The sequence below is a fragment of the Vigna umbellata genome, chromosome 3 (genome assembly GCF_029865625.1).
Source record: "Vigna umbellata cultivar VRB3 chromosome 3, Vumbellata_1.0, whole genome shotgun sequence".
NCBI classification, from domain to species: domain Eukaryota; kingdom Viridiplantae; phylum Streptophyta; class Magnoliopsida; order Fabales; family Fabaceae; genus Vigna; species Vigna umbellata.
The window spans coordinates 52,248,857-52,265,064 of NC_142167.1; the positions used below are offsets into that span (position 1 = coordinate 52,248,857).

At 26.9% G+C, this 16,208-nt stretch overlaps 1 protein-coding gene across 1 annotated transcript; it reads right to left on the minus strand.

Annotated features, from left to right (window-relative positions):
- Positions 1–549: 549 nt before the first annotated feature.
- LOC124826230 (beta-glucosidase 40-like) lies at positions 550–13,389 on the minus strand. Its single transcript, XM_047299012.2, has 13 exons — positions 13,249–13,389; positions 13,035–13,101; positions 12,763–12,821; positions 9,284–9,359; positions 8,934–9,005; positions 8,624–8,711; positions 8,270–8,525; positions 7,789–7,904; positions 6,338–6,546; positions 6,177–6,208; positions 3,205–3,307; positions 816–924; positions 550–718 (listed from the first exon to the last, which is right to left on the minus strand). The coding sequence occupies exons 1-13, from the start codon at positions 13,387–13,389 to the stop codon at positions 550–552; spliced, it is 1,497 nt and encodes a 498-aa protein (XP_047154968.2).
- Between the last annotated feature and the right edge of the window lie 2,819 nt (positions 13,390–16,208).

The window sequence follows — 16,208 nt, forward strand, 5'->3', positions numbered from 1 at the left end:
GTCTATATATTTGTGTGTTTGTGTTTGTATTGGGTGGGTGGGTAGGTGAGTGGAGGTGCATGTATGTGTGAAAATAAACTCTTTGAATTTTTTGTATTATTGCAATGAAAGTTTTATATCTATTAATCACAAAATACTCTTTTCTAAGTGGATGGTGGATGTGATAAGATTCTTTGGATTACTTAGCAAATTATACTTCAAATCTTAAAGATTGGCAGGTTGAAAGCTTATTGATAAAATCTTAGTACAGATTAAGCTTTTTAATGCTTCATATTTCAATTTAAAGCATAACGACCAAATTAAAATCACTAAAATCAATAAAATAACTTTCAATCAGTTGAAAGAGTTTTGTATCAATCTTCCTCAACCAAGTTACACACAATTATTATAAAGAAGCTATACAAGTTTTAGGAGTCAAGTGTCTCATTTTCAATTTCCCAAACATGTAAATCACACACACACACACACACACACACACACACATATATATATATATATATATATATATATATATATATATATATATATATATATATATATATATTTTAATTAATTCAAGAACTTCTTGAACCACTCAACAGATTGTTTTGGGTATCTCTTCAAATTGTCTTTGTAATCAATGAAATATAGACCAAATCTAGAAGTGAATCCAGATTGCCACTCCCAATTATCCAGTAGGGACCATACAAAGTAGCCTTTTACATTGCATCCATCTTCTCTGTGAACAATAACAAGATAGTTTTATTAGCTTAATAAACTATGTGGGAACTAAATCATATAAATGCACTTAGATAATTATAAAATACATTACGTACTTAATTGAAGCTAATAGGTTAACTAAATAGTCATTGTGGTACTTAATCCTTTTCTCATCCTTCAAAGCATCTTTGATTGAGATAGATGGGTTATTTGGATCATCCATCCCTATAACAAGTGAGAGAGTGTGAATTAGCTCTATGATAAAAGTGATGAATAAATTAAAAAGATATGATAAGTGATGATTTTTCTCTCTCTAAACTATGGAATATGAAAACGATATAAAACTTGTACTACCATGTATGTTTAATTTTACAAAAAATAATTATATAACAATGTCAATTCAATCCACAAATTAATGAACAAACCTAATAGTGATTATTAAGTGAATTATTTTAATCAACCACGTGTTTAAATTGATGGAACCCGCCAAATTTTGGTGCAAAGTTAATAACTCAATAATTCACACTAAATGGGTTGTGTCGAACAATAAGTCTTCCTGTATTTTGCGTAAGAGCATCGTATTTTATATCTCTTTAATTCATTCATTGTTAGCAATTCTTCAATTTTGAACAAGTTATTGACAAATATTTTGCTCCAATCATTCGTAAGAGTTCATTTATTAGTAATATTTATTGTTGGTGTAGGTTTTTTAGAGAAGTTCCTCCTTCTTTAGTGATTATTGCAATAACATAGTAAGGAAGTCAATCATAGACATTGTGAACATACAAGATGGTTTTACTAGAGTAGTGGTTAAATAAATTAGAGAGGTTGCTACTTTAATCCCTCTACTAGAGGAAACAATACTTTAAACGAGCATTGAATAACCTACACAATTAATTAAGTTTTTTTAAATAATGGTATATATTGTAAATTTCTCTTTATGTATGTGTATTTGCCTTATTTAGATTATTTCATGATGAGTGTTGTCATTATGATGTAGGATCCTATGAGGAGACGAAAGGAAACAATTACTTTTGATATTATCTTTTGGGGCTTAGTCTCATTAAAATGTTAATCTAATACAAGAGTTGGTTAAGGTTTCACATGACTTGTTTCATACATCTTATGATATACTTTGAGATGGAATAATCTTTGACATCGATAATAGCAATGCACCATTGTAAAAATCATGAAAGATATTTGTGAAATCATCTACCATAACATGATGTTGAACATTGCAATTCTACAACTATGAATGATGTACGTAAGCTATTATTTATTTAACTATGTTTGATAAAATGATAATTGTGATTGATATTTATGTTAATAATGTGGTATATAAATCAAGTAATTCTAAACATAAAGAATATTGATTTTTATGGCTTCCTTAAGCTAGCTATAAAAGTATCAGAATAAAAAGATTAATGTTAAACTTAAATTTAGTGTGGATTCAAGAATTTGGAAAGAAGATTTACATCACCCCTTCTATACATGTTAGTACAACTCACTCATTATAAATGTTACATTGTTAATATAATATCATTGATCAACATTTTTAATTTAAGTATCATTGACAACTAATGATTATTTGTTCGATCATCAATATTATTTTGTAGTTTTGTTCATTAGATAAAAAATTCAAATGAAAACATGAAATTTGTAGTACATATGTATGTTTTAACTACAAAATAATGTGTTTTTAGAGGAAATTAATAATAAATTTATTTTTGGTATTATTATTGTATATGTCTTAAGTGATAAATTTGTTTGATCATCACATAATTTATATTGGATTTATCCTTAGATATTTGTTTCTTCATTGAAACTATAATAATCATGTTTATCAGTTTTCTATGAATTAACTTAGTTAAATTTCATATCTTGGCAGTAAGAGTAACTAAATTTTTTTTAGTGTAACTGAACCATGGTCCACGTAAATAAGGGATATTCTTACAAATAAATAATATAACACTTCCACCCTTCTAAAATGTACTACATTTATCATTTCAAATATTCTTTTATAAAAGAAAATTAAAATTTATCATATATTTTTTTAACATTATGTCAACAAAGAATAATTGGACATAGGCAATTGAAGAAATTTGTCATGAGTGGACAAAATATTGCTTACATATTAAAAATTAATATTTACTATAATTTGATTTTAAGATTATGTGTGATATTTAATCTTTAGTTTTGATTAGTATCTAGGTTTGGTTTATATTAATAGTTACTATTAGTTTAGATTAATTGTTATTATTAGTATTCATGGTTAGTTTAGTTTTGATTTAGTCTCTACATTTAGATGTTAGAATTGAGGAAAATTTATTTTTTAATTGATATTGTAATTTAAACTAATATGTTACAAGAACCTTTCTATGTCATTAATAACTTAAATTAATATAATATGGAATCATTTTACGTAATCAATTGAATGTTCATTTTCAAAACATTTTCATATTGTCTTTTAACAACAAGGAAAATAATCTATAGTTTTAAGATTACCATTTTCTGTGACAATGATGAGAGGATTTCCGTATTTCTGTTTTATGTAATTCACTGTACTTCTCATCCCGTGTGGTACTATATACAACCATAAAGAATTCGCCTGCAAGTCATAATTTTGAATATCATTATCATTATTCATAAATATTAAACTTTAGATACTTAAATACTATACCTTTGATTATAAAAAACAATTTATTTAGATCAATTCAAACAAAAGCTTAAGAAGCTTAACTGAATGTGCACAAAATATAATATAATAAAGATTTTTACATAAGTTTATTACCCATAAAAATAATATTTTATTGTGAGTTCTGTAAATACAGATTCCATAAAATTGAATCGAGTTTCTTGTATAAACAATTCTCTTAAAAACTAAATCATGGTAGGATTTATATTAAAATATTTATTTATTTAAAACAAAAATCACATTAGAGATGTAATATAGTTGTATATCTTGTAGACTTGACATTCACCCTTTTAAGATGTTGAATAAATTAACATCAAAGTTTAAAAGGCTAAATTTAGGGTATTTTGTTTTAGACAATAATATCAAGTGGGTGTAAATAATTTTAGAAGTCTGACAAAAGGTAAATTTAAATTTTTCGAACTTAATTAAATTTATATTTTAAATATGCATATGAGATGTGAGTATGTTTGTTCCAACCTAGGGGAACATAGTATATGAGTGGTGTCAATAGTAGGAGTGGTATCTAGTAGTACTTTGGACTTGAAAATGAGTTGATATAGATATATGAGTATTTAAAAAAAACAAAATAAAGTGGGTTGTAAGCTTGGCTAAAAAGGGGGTGTAAATATCAACAGATAAGTCTTCTTCGTTTCTAAACTACAAACCAAAACCCTATTCAATAATCTATGGTGATTTTTGAAACTATAATATAGTGGAAAAGAGAAGAGAGTTACTCCCTCTACCATCCCAACTCCTTCCTACACTTCCTCAAATTTTTTTATTCCAAAAATATCTTAGGTTAAAATTTTTTAACTTCTACTATTTAATTTTATTTATCTTTTTTAAAACCCTAATTCTGCAGTCTTACTCTCTCACTTTCTCTTTTCCTCTCTTCTTCACACATAGAGCTCTCACCCCCCTCACTTTCTCTTTTCCTCTCTTCTTCGCACACAAAGAGCCCCCACCCTTTCCTCTTTCTCTTCGTTTATTCTTCTCTTGCACATTTTTGTGGTTAAAGCTTATTTTTTTTTTGTTTTTATATATGTGCTTATGTATGTGGTGTGTTGTGTAAGAGAAAGAAGAGAAACGTGAAGGCTTGAACGAATGTGGGAAATTTGTTCAGCCTTCAACGGATCTTGAGATCCGTCCACGGATGTCGAGATCCATTGAAGGCTGAACGGATTTCACACATCCGTTCAAGCCTTCACGATTCATACAGCCTTCACGTTTCAACTCTTTTAATTTCTTTTTTGTTTTTAATTTATTAATTTTTTTGTAGATTTTAATTTTTGAACATTGTAAATATTTATTTGTATAGATTTTACATATATAATTTAATAATTTTTGTAATATTTTTTATGTGTAAAAAATTTGTTAAAAAATAAAATAAATCGTTAAAAAAGAAAAGTGAAGAGATGAAAACTACAAAATTAGGGTTTTAAAAAAGTGAGGGAGTTGAATCTTGATTTATATCAACTCTAGAAAACTTTTAAGTGCAAGACAAAATAGAAAGGAGGAGGTATAAGGAGCAAGGTGCGCTTTGAAGGGACTAACCTAAAAGATAATGTTATTATTAGTTTTTTCTTTTTTATAATAGTTATCATTTCCTTATATTTTAGATTACCTAATATCTTAAGAGAGGGTTTGTTTTGTAATTTTTTAATATAGGTTTTATTTGGTTCTTACATTTTTTTCTTGTTTTGTTAATAACACGTTTTATGTGATGAAAAATAATAAATAAATTTTAGGATGTCAATCTAATTGAAGTTTTATTTGTTTTTTAAGGACGAAAAAAATTAATTACAGAAAAAAATGAAAAGCAAGTTAAAATTTACCAAAATTAGGACAAATTTTTTTTAAAAAATTTCCCTGCATGAGCAAAGAAAACTGAGAATCCAAATTCGTAAAAACAAATATAATCGATTATCGAATGGGGGATAATCAATGTACTAATATTTTATTATATACTTTAAAATTAATATATAATATATAATAATTAAATATTTATAAATATATGTTATTATTATAATAAAATAAATATAATATTTCTGTTAATACATATTTTATATTATAGTAATTAATTAAAATTAAAATATGTTTAAAATTAAATTTTCAAATTATATTTTTAAACATATATCAAAATGTTTTAGAAACTAATTTTACATTTTTTTAAACTTATTTCAAAAAAATTATTTTATCACATCAATTAAATCACTAAAAGACTTTTCTCTTACTCTCTACTCTCTTCTCTTAATTCAAATAACTCTTCCTTCTACTATTTTTATTCCTTTCTTTTCTTTCAAGTCTCTCAAATTCAACCTCTGGTCCATAAGAAAAAATAGATAAATATAATTTATATTATTATTATAAATTTTTATTTTTCCATTCATAGTAATGGATTGTGTGAAGGTTAATGAGAATAATGAAAGAATGAGATAGTAGAAACATTTATTTGTTACTCAAACTATTTACGAAGTGAAAATTCTTAAATATATATCAAAGATTAGAAGTAGCTAAGTATATCAATTTCTTATTCATCTCTCAAAACATTTTTATGCCAAAACTTATCCTTTTAGCAATTAGGATTGAATTGTGATATTTATTATAAATGTTAAGGACTTCAAACAAATAATCATTCAACCAATTTCCTTTTTGTGAAACAAATATGATTAATGAATAATAATTTCTATTTAATCTTTCTTCTTATAATTTTATTTCCATTTTTAATACAAAATGTCACATCAACACCTAAAAGAAACATATTCTCATTTATGGAGCTTACCCTTTCTCCAATGACATTGGTGCCATTAAATGCTGAAATGAATAAAAGAAAAAGCATAGCAAAATTCAATTAGGTCTACATTAATAAAAAAAAATGCATCCAAATAATTAAAAAAAAAATAGAAAAAAAAGATAATGAATTTATATTTAGTTTGAACTTACGAAAAGTAAGGACAGCAGAATCTTCGATGTAATCATGAAGCGGAACGGCGAGGTTGTAGACATAAAGTGTGGTGTAATGATTAATGCCGACAAAATCTAATGATCCTTTAAGAAGAGATGCTTGAGATTTAGAAAATGTTGGTAGCCTATTACCGACTCTACTTCTCATTATGTTTGGATAATCTCCAAAAACTAATGGCTCTAGAAACCTGTCAAAAAAATTCAATCACTATACTTGTTAAATTCAAACATATTTTTTACTCTCAAACCACATTTTTAAATTTATTTTCGAAGATAATGTCATAGTTGAAAAAATAATTTTTTTTAATTATAAAAAAGAAAGCCAAATTAGTGGATGGTATATAAGAGTGTAAATTTGAAATCCTGATCTTCTGATAGTTTTTCTTTTATATTATATATTTTTAAAATATACTAATTTTAATCTATTATAAAATTTAATGTTTTAAAATATTGAAATTAGTTATTTTTTAAGGTTTAATTAAAGTTATCAAAACGGTAATTCGATTCGATTCAGTTTGGTTCACTACGGATTGGTCATTTATTAGTGAGCCGACTCAACCTGACTCATTTATTAACGTGTTGAAAAAATTTGAACTCGGCTCGACCCGTCACTCGGCTCGACCCATCACGGGTTGGTGGGTTAAACGGATCGACTCACTAGCTCATTTAAATATAAGTTTTTTTTTAAAATAAAAAATTATAATTTTTTAATTCAAATATAAATAAATTTGATTCTAAAATGATGTTAAACTTCAAAGACAATTCAAAATAAATAAAAAAATATCATACAATTCAAGCGTAATTCAAAAACAAGCACAAAAACGAACAAATAAGTTTTTAATATTGATAATTTTTATATCATTTGTTCATCTATAATATTAGAGTTTTAATAGATAAATCTATAATATTAAATCTATAATATTTTTCTCTCTTGAAACATCTTTTTTTTATCAAATCTACAATATAATAAAAAAAAATGCTAGCTAATAATATTGAAATACAAAATAATAAATAATTAAATTAAATTAGGTGGATTTGTGAGCTAACCCAGCTTATCACGGATTCAACCGAGTGAACCGAGTTCTAAGTGAGTCGGGTTGAAAACTAACTCGCATAAAAAGAATTACATTTTTCAAACTCAATCCGATTCAAACCCGTGATAAACTCGGTTGGGTAGTAGGTTACAACTTATTTTCACATCACTAGGTTTAATAAGGATCAATACTATATGAAAAAAAAAAATCTTAAATTTGTTAGGTGTCTTCTTAAATTTTGTACAAAATTTTTCATTTATTACTATGTCCTTCACAATATGAATTCGACAAATTTGCTTAGAAATTTTCTTTGGGTGTGAAGATATTTAATTAGGTGGTCTATGTCCTTCACAATATGAAAGTTTTGATTGAAAGATTGTACATAATAATTATTACCAGCCAAGTTGAAAATCTAAGGCTCGTTGAGCTGCTTCAATATCTTCCTTTGAGTTTGTTGCTGGCTCAACCCAAATCACATCCAGAGATATTCCAATAGAGCCCCCTTGTATTTTCTGTACAAGAATAATTTTACTTAGTCAATCAATTATTATGAATATTGTTAAAGATTAAGAAAAAATAAATATAAAAATTATAATCAGATAGATTCAACAACAAATAAAATATAAATTGAATATATAAAAATTAATAATATTTTTAACTAATAACTTCAATATAATAAATTTATAAATTATTTATCATTTTATTTAATACAAAATTTAAATTCATACATTTTATTGGAAGTTTGATTAAAAATAAAATCAATTTAAAGTATATAAATAAATATAAATTTATAAGATTAAATTAGATTTAAAGTTTATCTCTTAATATATTTAATAATTAAAGTATTTATTCATTTTTTTTTTACTTTTTACTTTACCTGGTACTTTTTCCTATAGATGTCCACTACTATTGCATGAGAATTAAGAACATTATGAGCGACAATATAAGGTTCAGTAGAAGAGTTTCCATGTCTGCACAATTGATGAAGAAGAATAGAACATCTTCCAGGAGCTTCAATTCCAAGATCATATCCCATCATTGCAAATGTATGAGGCTCATTGAAAGTGATCCAGTTTTTCACTCTGTCTCCAAATTTTTCAAAGCATAATTCACCATATCTTGCAAAGTCTTTTCTGTTCAATGAATGAAAAACATTCATATAAATTAATTCTATTATCACTATAATAATATTTTCAAGTTATAATTAATATGAATTAAATTTCATATATACATGATGAAAGGGCTAAGCCAACCCCTATACTTGTCTTCCAAGGCTTGGGGTAGGTCCCAATGGTAGAGGGTCACATATGGTTCAATTCCTACAAATATATATATTAGGGTTCATCATAATTAGACTCTTATAATGGTATATGTATACAAATAAATGCATGCTACTTATGTTAATTTTCAAGAGATGTGAGTGTAATTTCTTTTATGAATGGAGATAACTAGATGAAGCCTGTATGTGTAAATAAATTTGTTTAATTTTTTTAAAACATGATTTATTATGGTAATAATAATAATAGTAATATAAATTTTACCTTTGGCTAGTAAGGCATTGATGAGTTTATTGTAGTGATCTATTCCTGCCTGATTAATTTCTCCAGATCCATCTGTCACATTAAGTTTTTACATTTTACACTTAGGTTAAAATTCAATTTCTAGAATAGACATAATTTTCAAGGTGAATACTAAATATTCAAACAACTTTATAATTTATTTAAAGATTTGAAAAAGGATAAGGAATTAAATTTTTTTTTTCATGTTATAGTTCCTCTTTTTGTTTTTTATGTAAAGAATATTTTTTTCTTATAGCTTCTACCTTGGAATATTTAACATTTCAACTAAAAAAAATACCTTTATCGAAATATTTGAATAGTAAAATGCTTACATGGGAAAATTCGAGACCAAGAAATCGAAAACCTGTATGCATCCATTCCCATGTCTTTCATAAGTTGCACATCTTCCTAGTTGAAAAAAAAAATCAAGATGTACTAGTGAAAATGAAACAAATGGTTAAAATACATTAATTAGTTCATACACGTAAAATTTATTTTAAAACTACTAGGAAGGCATGAGACTTTTCATTATAAAATAGAGAAACTAAATTGTAGGATAAGAATAACTCGAAATTAAACCTTAGAATTTCCTTATGAATTTGAATGTTTGAATTCCACTTTATAATTTCTTTCTATATTTGAATGTTTGCAATAACATCACTTTTTTATACATACATGCATGAGAGTGGCAGCACCCACCAAAATTAGCTTGAGTAAAGATTTTTTGACACACCTAAATATTTTACATTCATTTGACACTATCCTTATTTACTTTTTATTCTCTTATGTTTGGAAACAATACAAAAGTTTACACTTTTGTGACCATTTTACCTTTATAGTCTGTGTCAAATGAATATAAAAGTATGTCATGTTACCATTACTCAATTAACTTTTTGCAACTATGAAAAAGACAACAAACATTTTCCAAAGTGGTCAAAGATGACACTTATGAGAAAAGTTTCCTCTGCATAATTGGATTGGACCAAAACAACAAAAACAAGAAGAAAAGTCCTGCTTATTCTTACAAACTGGAAGTAATTGAATCGGTCAAAATCATTCTCTACATCAAAGGAAATAGATTGTTTCATATTCAACTTTCTCATTTGTCATAATACAAGAATACAAACTCGTCATTGTACCTTTCAATCATCAACTAAAGATACACTGTTCTCATATGATATGAAATTGGTAGAACTATTGAAAAAACATTGATGAAGCCTAAAATAATGATAACTTATGAATTGGTCGACCTTATACATAAGGTATGAGAAGAAACTCAAGTGAAAGGGAGTGAAGTACGAGTGATATTCTCAGATAGATTGATAATGTCATGTCTAAGAATGTGAAATCTTTTTGAGAATTTCTGTTGGAAAATTTGTGAAAAGGCTCTGAGGAAAAATCTGGCTAGAAAAGACAAAATTATTAAGTTTATCCTTCTATGACTCACCTCTCTTTCCTAAGAGTCTACTTAGTAAAATTTCAACAATATTTACCTCTAGAAAATTTCTACACACGGCAATTTGGATAGTCTAAGTATCAACTTACACCATCTTTCATTAAAAACCCAAAGCTTTACCAAAATTTTGCTTATAGGAAAAGGGAATTATTCGCTACTAAAGCTTGATAAGACAACACTTTGATAAGGAACACAACAAGGATGATCACCAACTTGATCTAAAATTCATACATGAAATACGATAGAGGTAGCAAAGCAAAAATTTGTATGATGGTACAACATGCGAGTAAAGGAACGAGCTTAATCTTGGAGAAGTGAGAAGATATAAGCTTGAAGATAGCTCCATATTCTATAATACCATTTTATCAGGGGCTTTGCAACTCTTGACATCAATCAAAGACAACGAGTAATACCTTTGAGTAGAGATAGCAACATCATACAAGGAGAACTTAAAAGAGATCAATCCATATAATCAATTAGAAATTAAAATGACGCAACCCGAGTACCAAAAGCTAGTACTCATAGTTTAACTAAGGAAACATGATAATGTTGGACATATAAGCAAATTATTTTCCAAATGAGAGATAAAAAGAATCTTAAAACGTGACAATGATCAGATAAACGATCGAAAATTATAAATTGTAAACCCAAAATTGATGATTCTTACTAATAATTACTTAATGCAAGATGTTTCATCAAAGAATAATGAAAAATGTTTGAGTTTGACACAAGTCAATTATATGTTGGTTTAGCTTTGTGAAAGAAAATACTCAAAAGCAAGATATTCAGTAAAGGTGAACCTTATACGAGAAGTACAAGATGAGACCCGTGGCATAAGAAATACCTTGACAACAAAGGTGAATCTTACACATGAAGTACAAGATGTTGTTAGTGGCATAAGAAATACCTCAAAAGAAAAGATGAATCTTATATGAGAAGTATGAAATGAGGCTCGTGGTATAAGAAATACCTCAAAAGCAAAGACGAATCTTATATGAAAAGTATGGATGCGAAAGAAATACCTTGAAAGTAAAGGTGAATCTTATACAAGAAGTACGGGATGAGGCCTTGACACAATAAATACCTATAAAGCAAGAGTAGTTGGTAGAGCTAAACAACATGAGCATTCGAGTATGAGACTACTCAGTAAACCCAAGCATGAGTGTCCGAATGTGTGACTACTTGGTAAATTTGAACATAAACGTCTAAATATGTGACTACTTGGTAAACCTGAACACTAGCGTTTGAATATGTGACTGCTCAGTAATTTAAGCATGAATGTCCAAATATGTGACTACTTTGTAAATCTGAGCACGAGCGTCTAGATATGTGACTACTCGGTAAATCCGAGCATGAGCATCCAAATTTGTGATTACTCGGTAAATCTAAGCATGAGTGTCAAAAAACGTGACTATCTTGAAAAAATTCGAGAATACTTTTAAGCGTCCAAAAATGTGATCGTCTCAAGAAAATATGAGTATAAATTGAGCTTCCAAAAATGTAAATGTTCAAAAATGTGATTACCTTGATAAGTTCGAGTATAACTTATTTAAAAGCAACGTATAAGCTTGGATGGAAATTCATCTAAGAACTACTTAAAAGTGTTTAACCATATAAGTCCAAATAAAGGACTACTTCAAACGGCCACACATCTAGAATTTATGCATTTGGTAATTAATTATCATAAAGAGATTTGTACTCTTTTTCCTTAGTTCAAGTTTTATTTTTTCTAAATTGTTTTTTTGTCGAACAGTTTTTTAACGAGGCATATTCTTCTAAGCTCGAATGCACCCAACATCTACAAGCTATAATTAATGGAGAATGATAAAACTCGTTAATCCATCTATGGTCCACTTACACCTTATTGTTGACTTCTGAACTAGGGAGAGCTAACCTAATTGTTGATGTGTAATCGATCTTTAAATCACTACGAGAGAAAGATCTATTTATAAATAATCTTCAACCCTCCAATTAATAATAGATGATAATTGAATATATGAGAGTAAAATAATTATATTACGTTTCGTGTGACAAAATTATTTATAAACTTTCAATAACATAAATAAACAAATATAATAGTTGAAGATAATCAAATATAAATTTATACTAAAATATGATAAATTATTATATCATAAAATATTAACTATAAATTTATTGGAAATATTTCATGAACATAATTTAATTATAAATTATTATATTATAAGATATTATTGAATATATTTCCTAATATATTGGCGTATGTACATTATATAACCCTATTTTCTTAAACTTGAGTCTAATTATAATAAAACTAAAACTATAAATTTTAAAAAATGTGATAAAATTGCATGGTGCCACCAAGTAAACTCATCTTACTTCGTAACGATGGTATTGATCCACTGCAACATCAGCATTGGTATTATCCAGTATTTTTCCTGTTACAAATGCAAGAGAAATCGCAGTAACAACATAATCATAATAAGTTTAATTTACAATATTGTTATATTCTTCAATAAAATAAATAATGATATTATTCAAAAGGTAAAAAAATTGCTTTCTTGACAAATTTGTATTCAAATGATTAATTTAAGCACACATAAGAAAAATTTTCATTTTTTTAAATATTTATAGTAATTTTAATAACTTACCAGGTGAATGAGAAAAAGTATCCCACACAGATGGCCCTCTTCCATCTTCTTTTACTGCCCCTTCGTACTATAAAAATATCAACATTAATTCAACATATATGTAAATATGTAAAAATAAAAACTATATTAAAGTAATTATAGAATTTTGCATTTTTTTTAATTGTAAAACAAGAAACTCATAATGATAAGTGTTGATGAAGAGTGGAAAGAAAACCTGAAAAGCTGAAGCAGCAGTGCCAAAAACAAAACCTTGTGGAAAGCTTTGCCTATTGATCTCTGAGATGCATTTTTGAATCTGAAAAATTACACTGACAATCACTGCCATTGCAACCACATTGCTTCTTCTGAACGCCATGGATTTTGCTCAATGGAACAATTAAGAAAAGTAAGTGAATTTAATAGGCAGTAGGAAGACATTTTTCACATATAAACCTACGCATCAATCGGTGGTTTCTACGAAGGGTTGTTGGCGGAGATGAATATGAAACACTAATAATAAATAAATCATATTGCTTAAAGAATAAATGAACATCTTGGTACTAAAATATTTTATTAGTTTATAACTACAATGTGAATGTGGCTTAGAGATTATCAGCTCTAATTTGATCATTCCATTCTGTTGTTACTTTCACTTTAGCTTGTTATTTGTATCGAAACAGTGAATAAGAAAAGAAGCATAATTGTTTCAGATGCGAGGTGCAGTTACTAACACCTACACAATTTTTTTCTCAAATATTATCCGGTAATTATCCTTCTAGTATCTTTCTTTGCTCCACCATTACCCGAATATACCTGTCAAAGATTTTATGATGTTGTTGATTGTACGTACCGTATTTCAACGTAACACTAAGGCTGTGTTCGCATGAACCGAATTTACTGTTCATGCGAATTTGCGAGCGAAGAATTCAGCTCGTTATGCGTTCGGTTGGAGTGAAATGCGCGGACGGATTTGCGATGAAACGCGGGATGGTTGCACTGTTCAGTCACCCGCGGTTGTGAAGAGATTTGCGCGGATTGTGAGCGAAATGTCGCGTGTGCCCTCGGTTAAGAAACGCTGGAAACGCGTAACCGGTTACATGTTCGCGTAACCGGTTACGCGTTCGCGTAACTGGTTACACGTTCGCGTAACCGGTTACGAGTTCACGTAACAGGTTACGCGTTCGTGTAACCGGTTACGCGTTCGCGTAACCGGTTATGCGATTTCCTTTTTTTTTTTCAAGTTTTTTTTATAATTATTTTAATATTAATGAAATTAGATATATTATATTTTTTAATTTATTTTTAATAAATTGATTATTATATTTTCTAATTTATTAAAAAAAATTGATTATTTAGTTTTTTTAATTTTTAAACATTAATTATAAATTATTCATAATTTTTTTTTATAAACATTTTTACAATTAAATATAACATTTATAAATAACATTTTATAACTAGGAACATTTTGGTAATCTTTAATTTATATCAATTAAACTAATTTTTAAAATCTATCACATCAATCAAATCCTACACTAATTCTCACAAACTTTACTTCCAAATCCACTCTCAATTATCCACAAATCCACTCAAAAAAACAACAAAAAAATTACCCTCAAATCCACTCAAATCCATTCAAATCATCTCCCCCAAATCATCTCCCCCAAATCACTCCAAACGAACACAGCCTAATAAATATGTAATAAATGCGAACGTTTATTTTTGACGTGTATTTATAGTTTTCGACATAGGTTTGAGATTAGTGAAATCTTAATTAAGGCCCAATCTTAGTCTAATACCTTTAATCATTGATTACCTTAATCTTGTTGGGAATCCAAGTCTGAGTCAAAGTCTCACATTGGATAGAAACGAGGAAGTATAGCAGTATATAAAGGTGAAAAACCCATTAACCCATTATTTTAAGGTTTTGGGTAAAGAGAGATGTCGATCTTTTGTATAGTTGACTCAAATGTTATTGGTATTTGTGTAACCCACATATGGAACCTCCTTCTCAATAGACTCAACAGTGATATTAAAGTCGATGGTTTGTTATCTCTATTTTAGAGAGTTTTCAATGTTATATAATCAATTATATTTAAATATAATCAATTAATATATTTTCGTTTAACCCATAAATTATTTTGAATCAACATAATCAAATATAAGAATAATAGATTATTAGAGAAAGTGAGTTTTTTTTTTAAATCTTAACATAATCCATTATTTGAAATAATCGATTGTTTTAAAAAAATTAAGTATTTCCAAAACAGTTTGAAATAATAAATTATCTATGATTCATGATCAATTATATGCAAAACTAATTAAAATTTAAGTATGGTCTAATTTGAGATAATAATTATAAACTCAACATAATTTATTATGTTATGGTTTTAATTAATTTTTGTATTTCCTGATTATTAATTGACATGCAATAAAAAAATTTAACTGATATTTTAAGATATAATAAGTTTTTTATTCGGTAAGAGTTTATTAATTACATAAAATATAAACTATTGTACACCCAAAAATATAATATATTGGACAACAAAAATATATATTATTGCAAAGATTAAAATTTAGAAGAATTTAAGATAAATTTAAAAATATAAAATACTGCAAAGTTTAGAAGGAGAATTTAAGATAAATTTAAAAAATTTTAAACATTACCAAAGAAGAATAATTAATTGACTTGCCACCTTAAATAGACATGAGAGGCAACTCTGATATTTCATATAATATCACAGATTCCCATTGCATTTTATTTAAGCCATTTGAACAGTTCCGAATGTTTATAAGAAATTATTATTTTTAATTTTAATAACACAATTTAATTTTTTTAACTAAATATAAATACACCTAAAATGAATAACTAAATTCACTTATTTCCATATAAATATCAAATATTAGTATTGCGTTATTCCAAGATATAATTTCACTAAAAATTAACTAACTAAATATAAAATGATTTATTTATTTATTATTCTCAATATTACACATAAGTTCTTAATGAATAATTAAAATTAGATCATTTTTAATAAATTAAAATTAAAATCAATGAAGACGCTATTTTTTTAGGATAAGAAATATATTAAACCAATTCAATTAATTGTTATTTTTTATTTGATTTGAATGATTTGTTTTCAATTATATGATTGTTGAAGAGGAATATAAATTCGGAATTTCGTTTATAAACGCTGT

Bases quoted from the DNA above. Each gene is read 5' to 3' on its own strand.
- LOC124826230 (XM_047299012.2), bottom strand. From the start codon at position 13,389: ATGGCGTTCAGAAGAAGCAATGTGGTTGCAATGGCAGTGATTGTCAGT. The intron at 8,526-8,623 runs GTATATATGAAA...TTCATTGAACAG, and splicing joins TGGCTTAGCCCTTTCATCAT to AAAAGACTTTGCAAGATATG. The intron at 7,905-8,269 runs GTAAAGTAAAAA...ATTCTTGTACAG, and splicing joins TCTATAGGAAAAAGTACCAG to AAAATACAAGGGGGCTCTAT.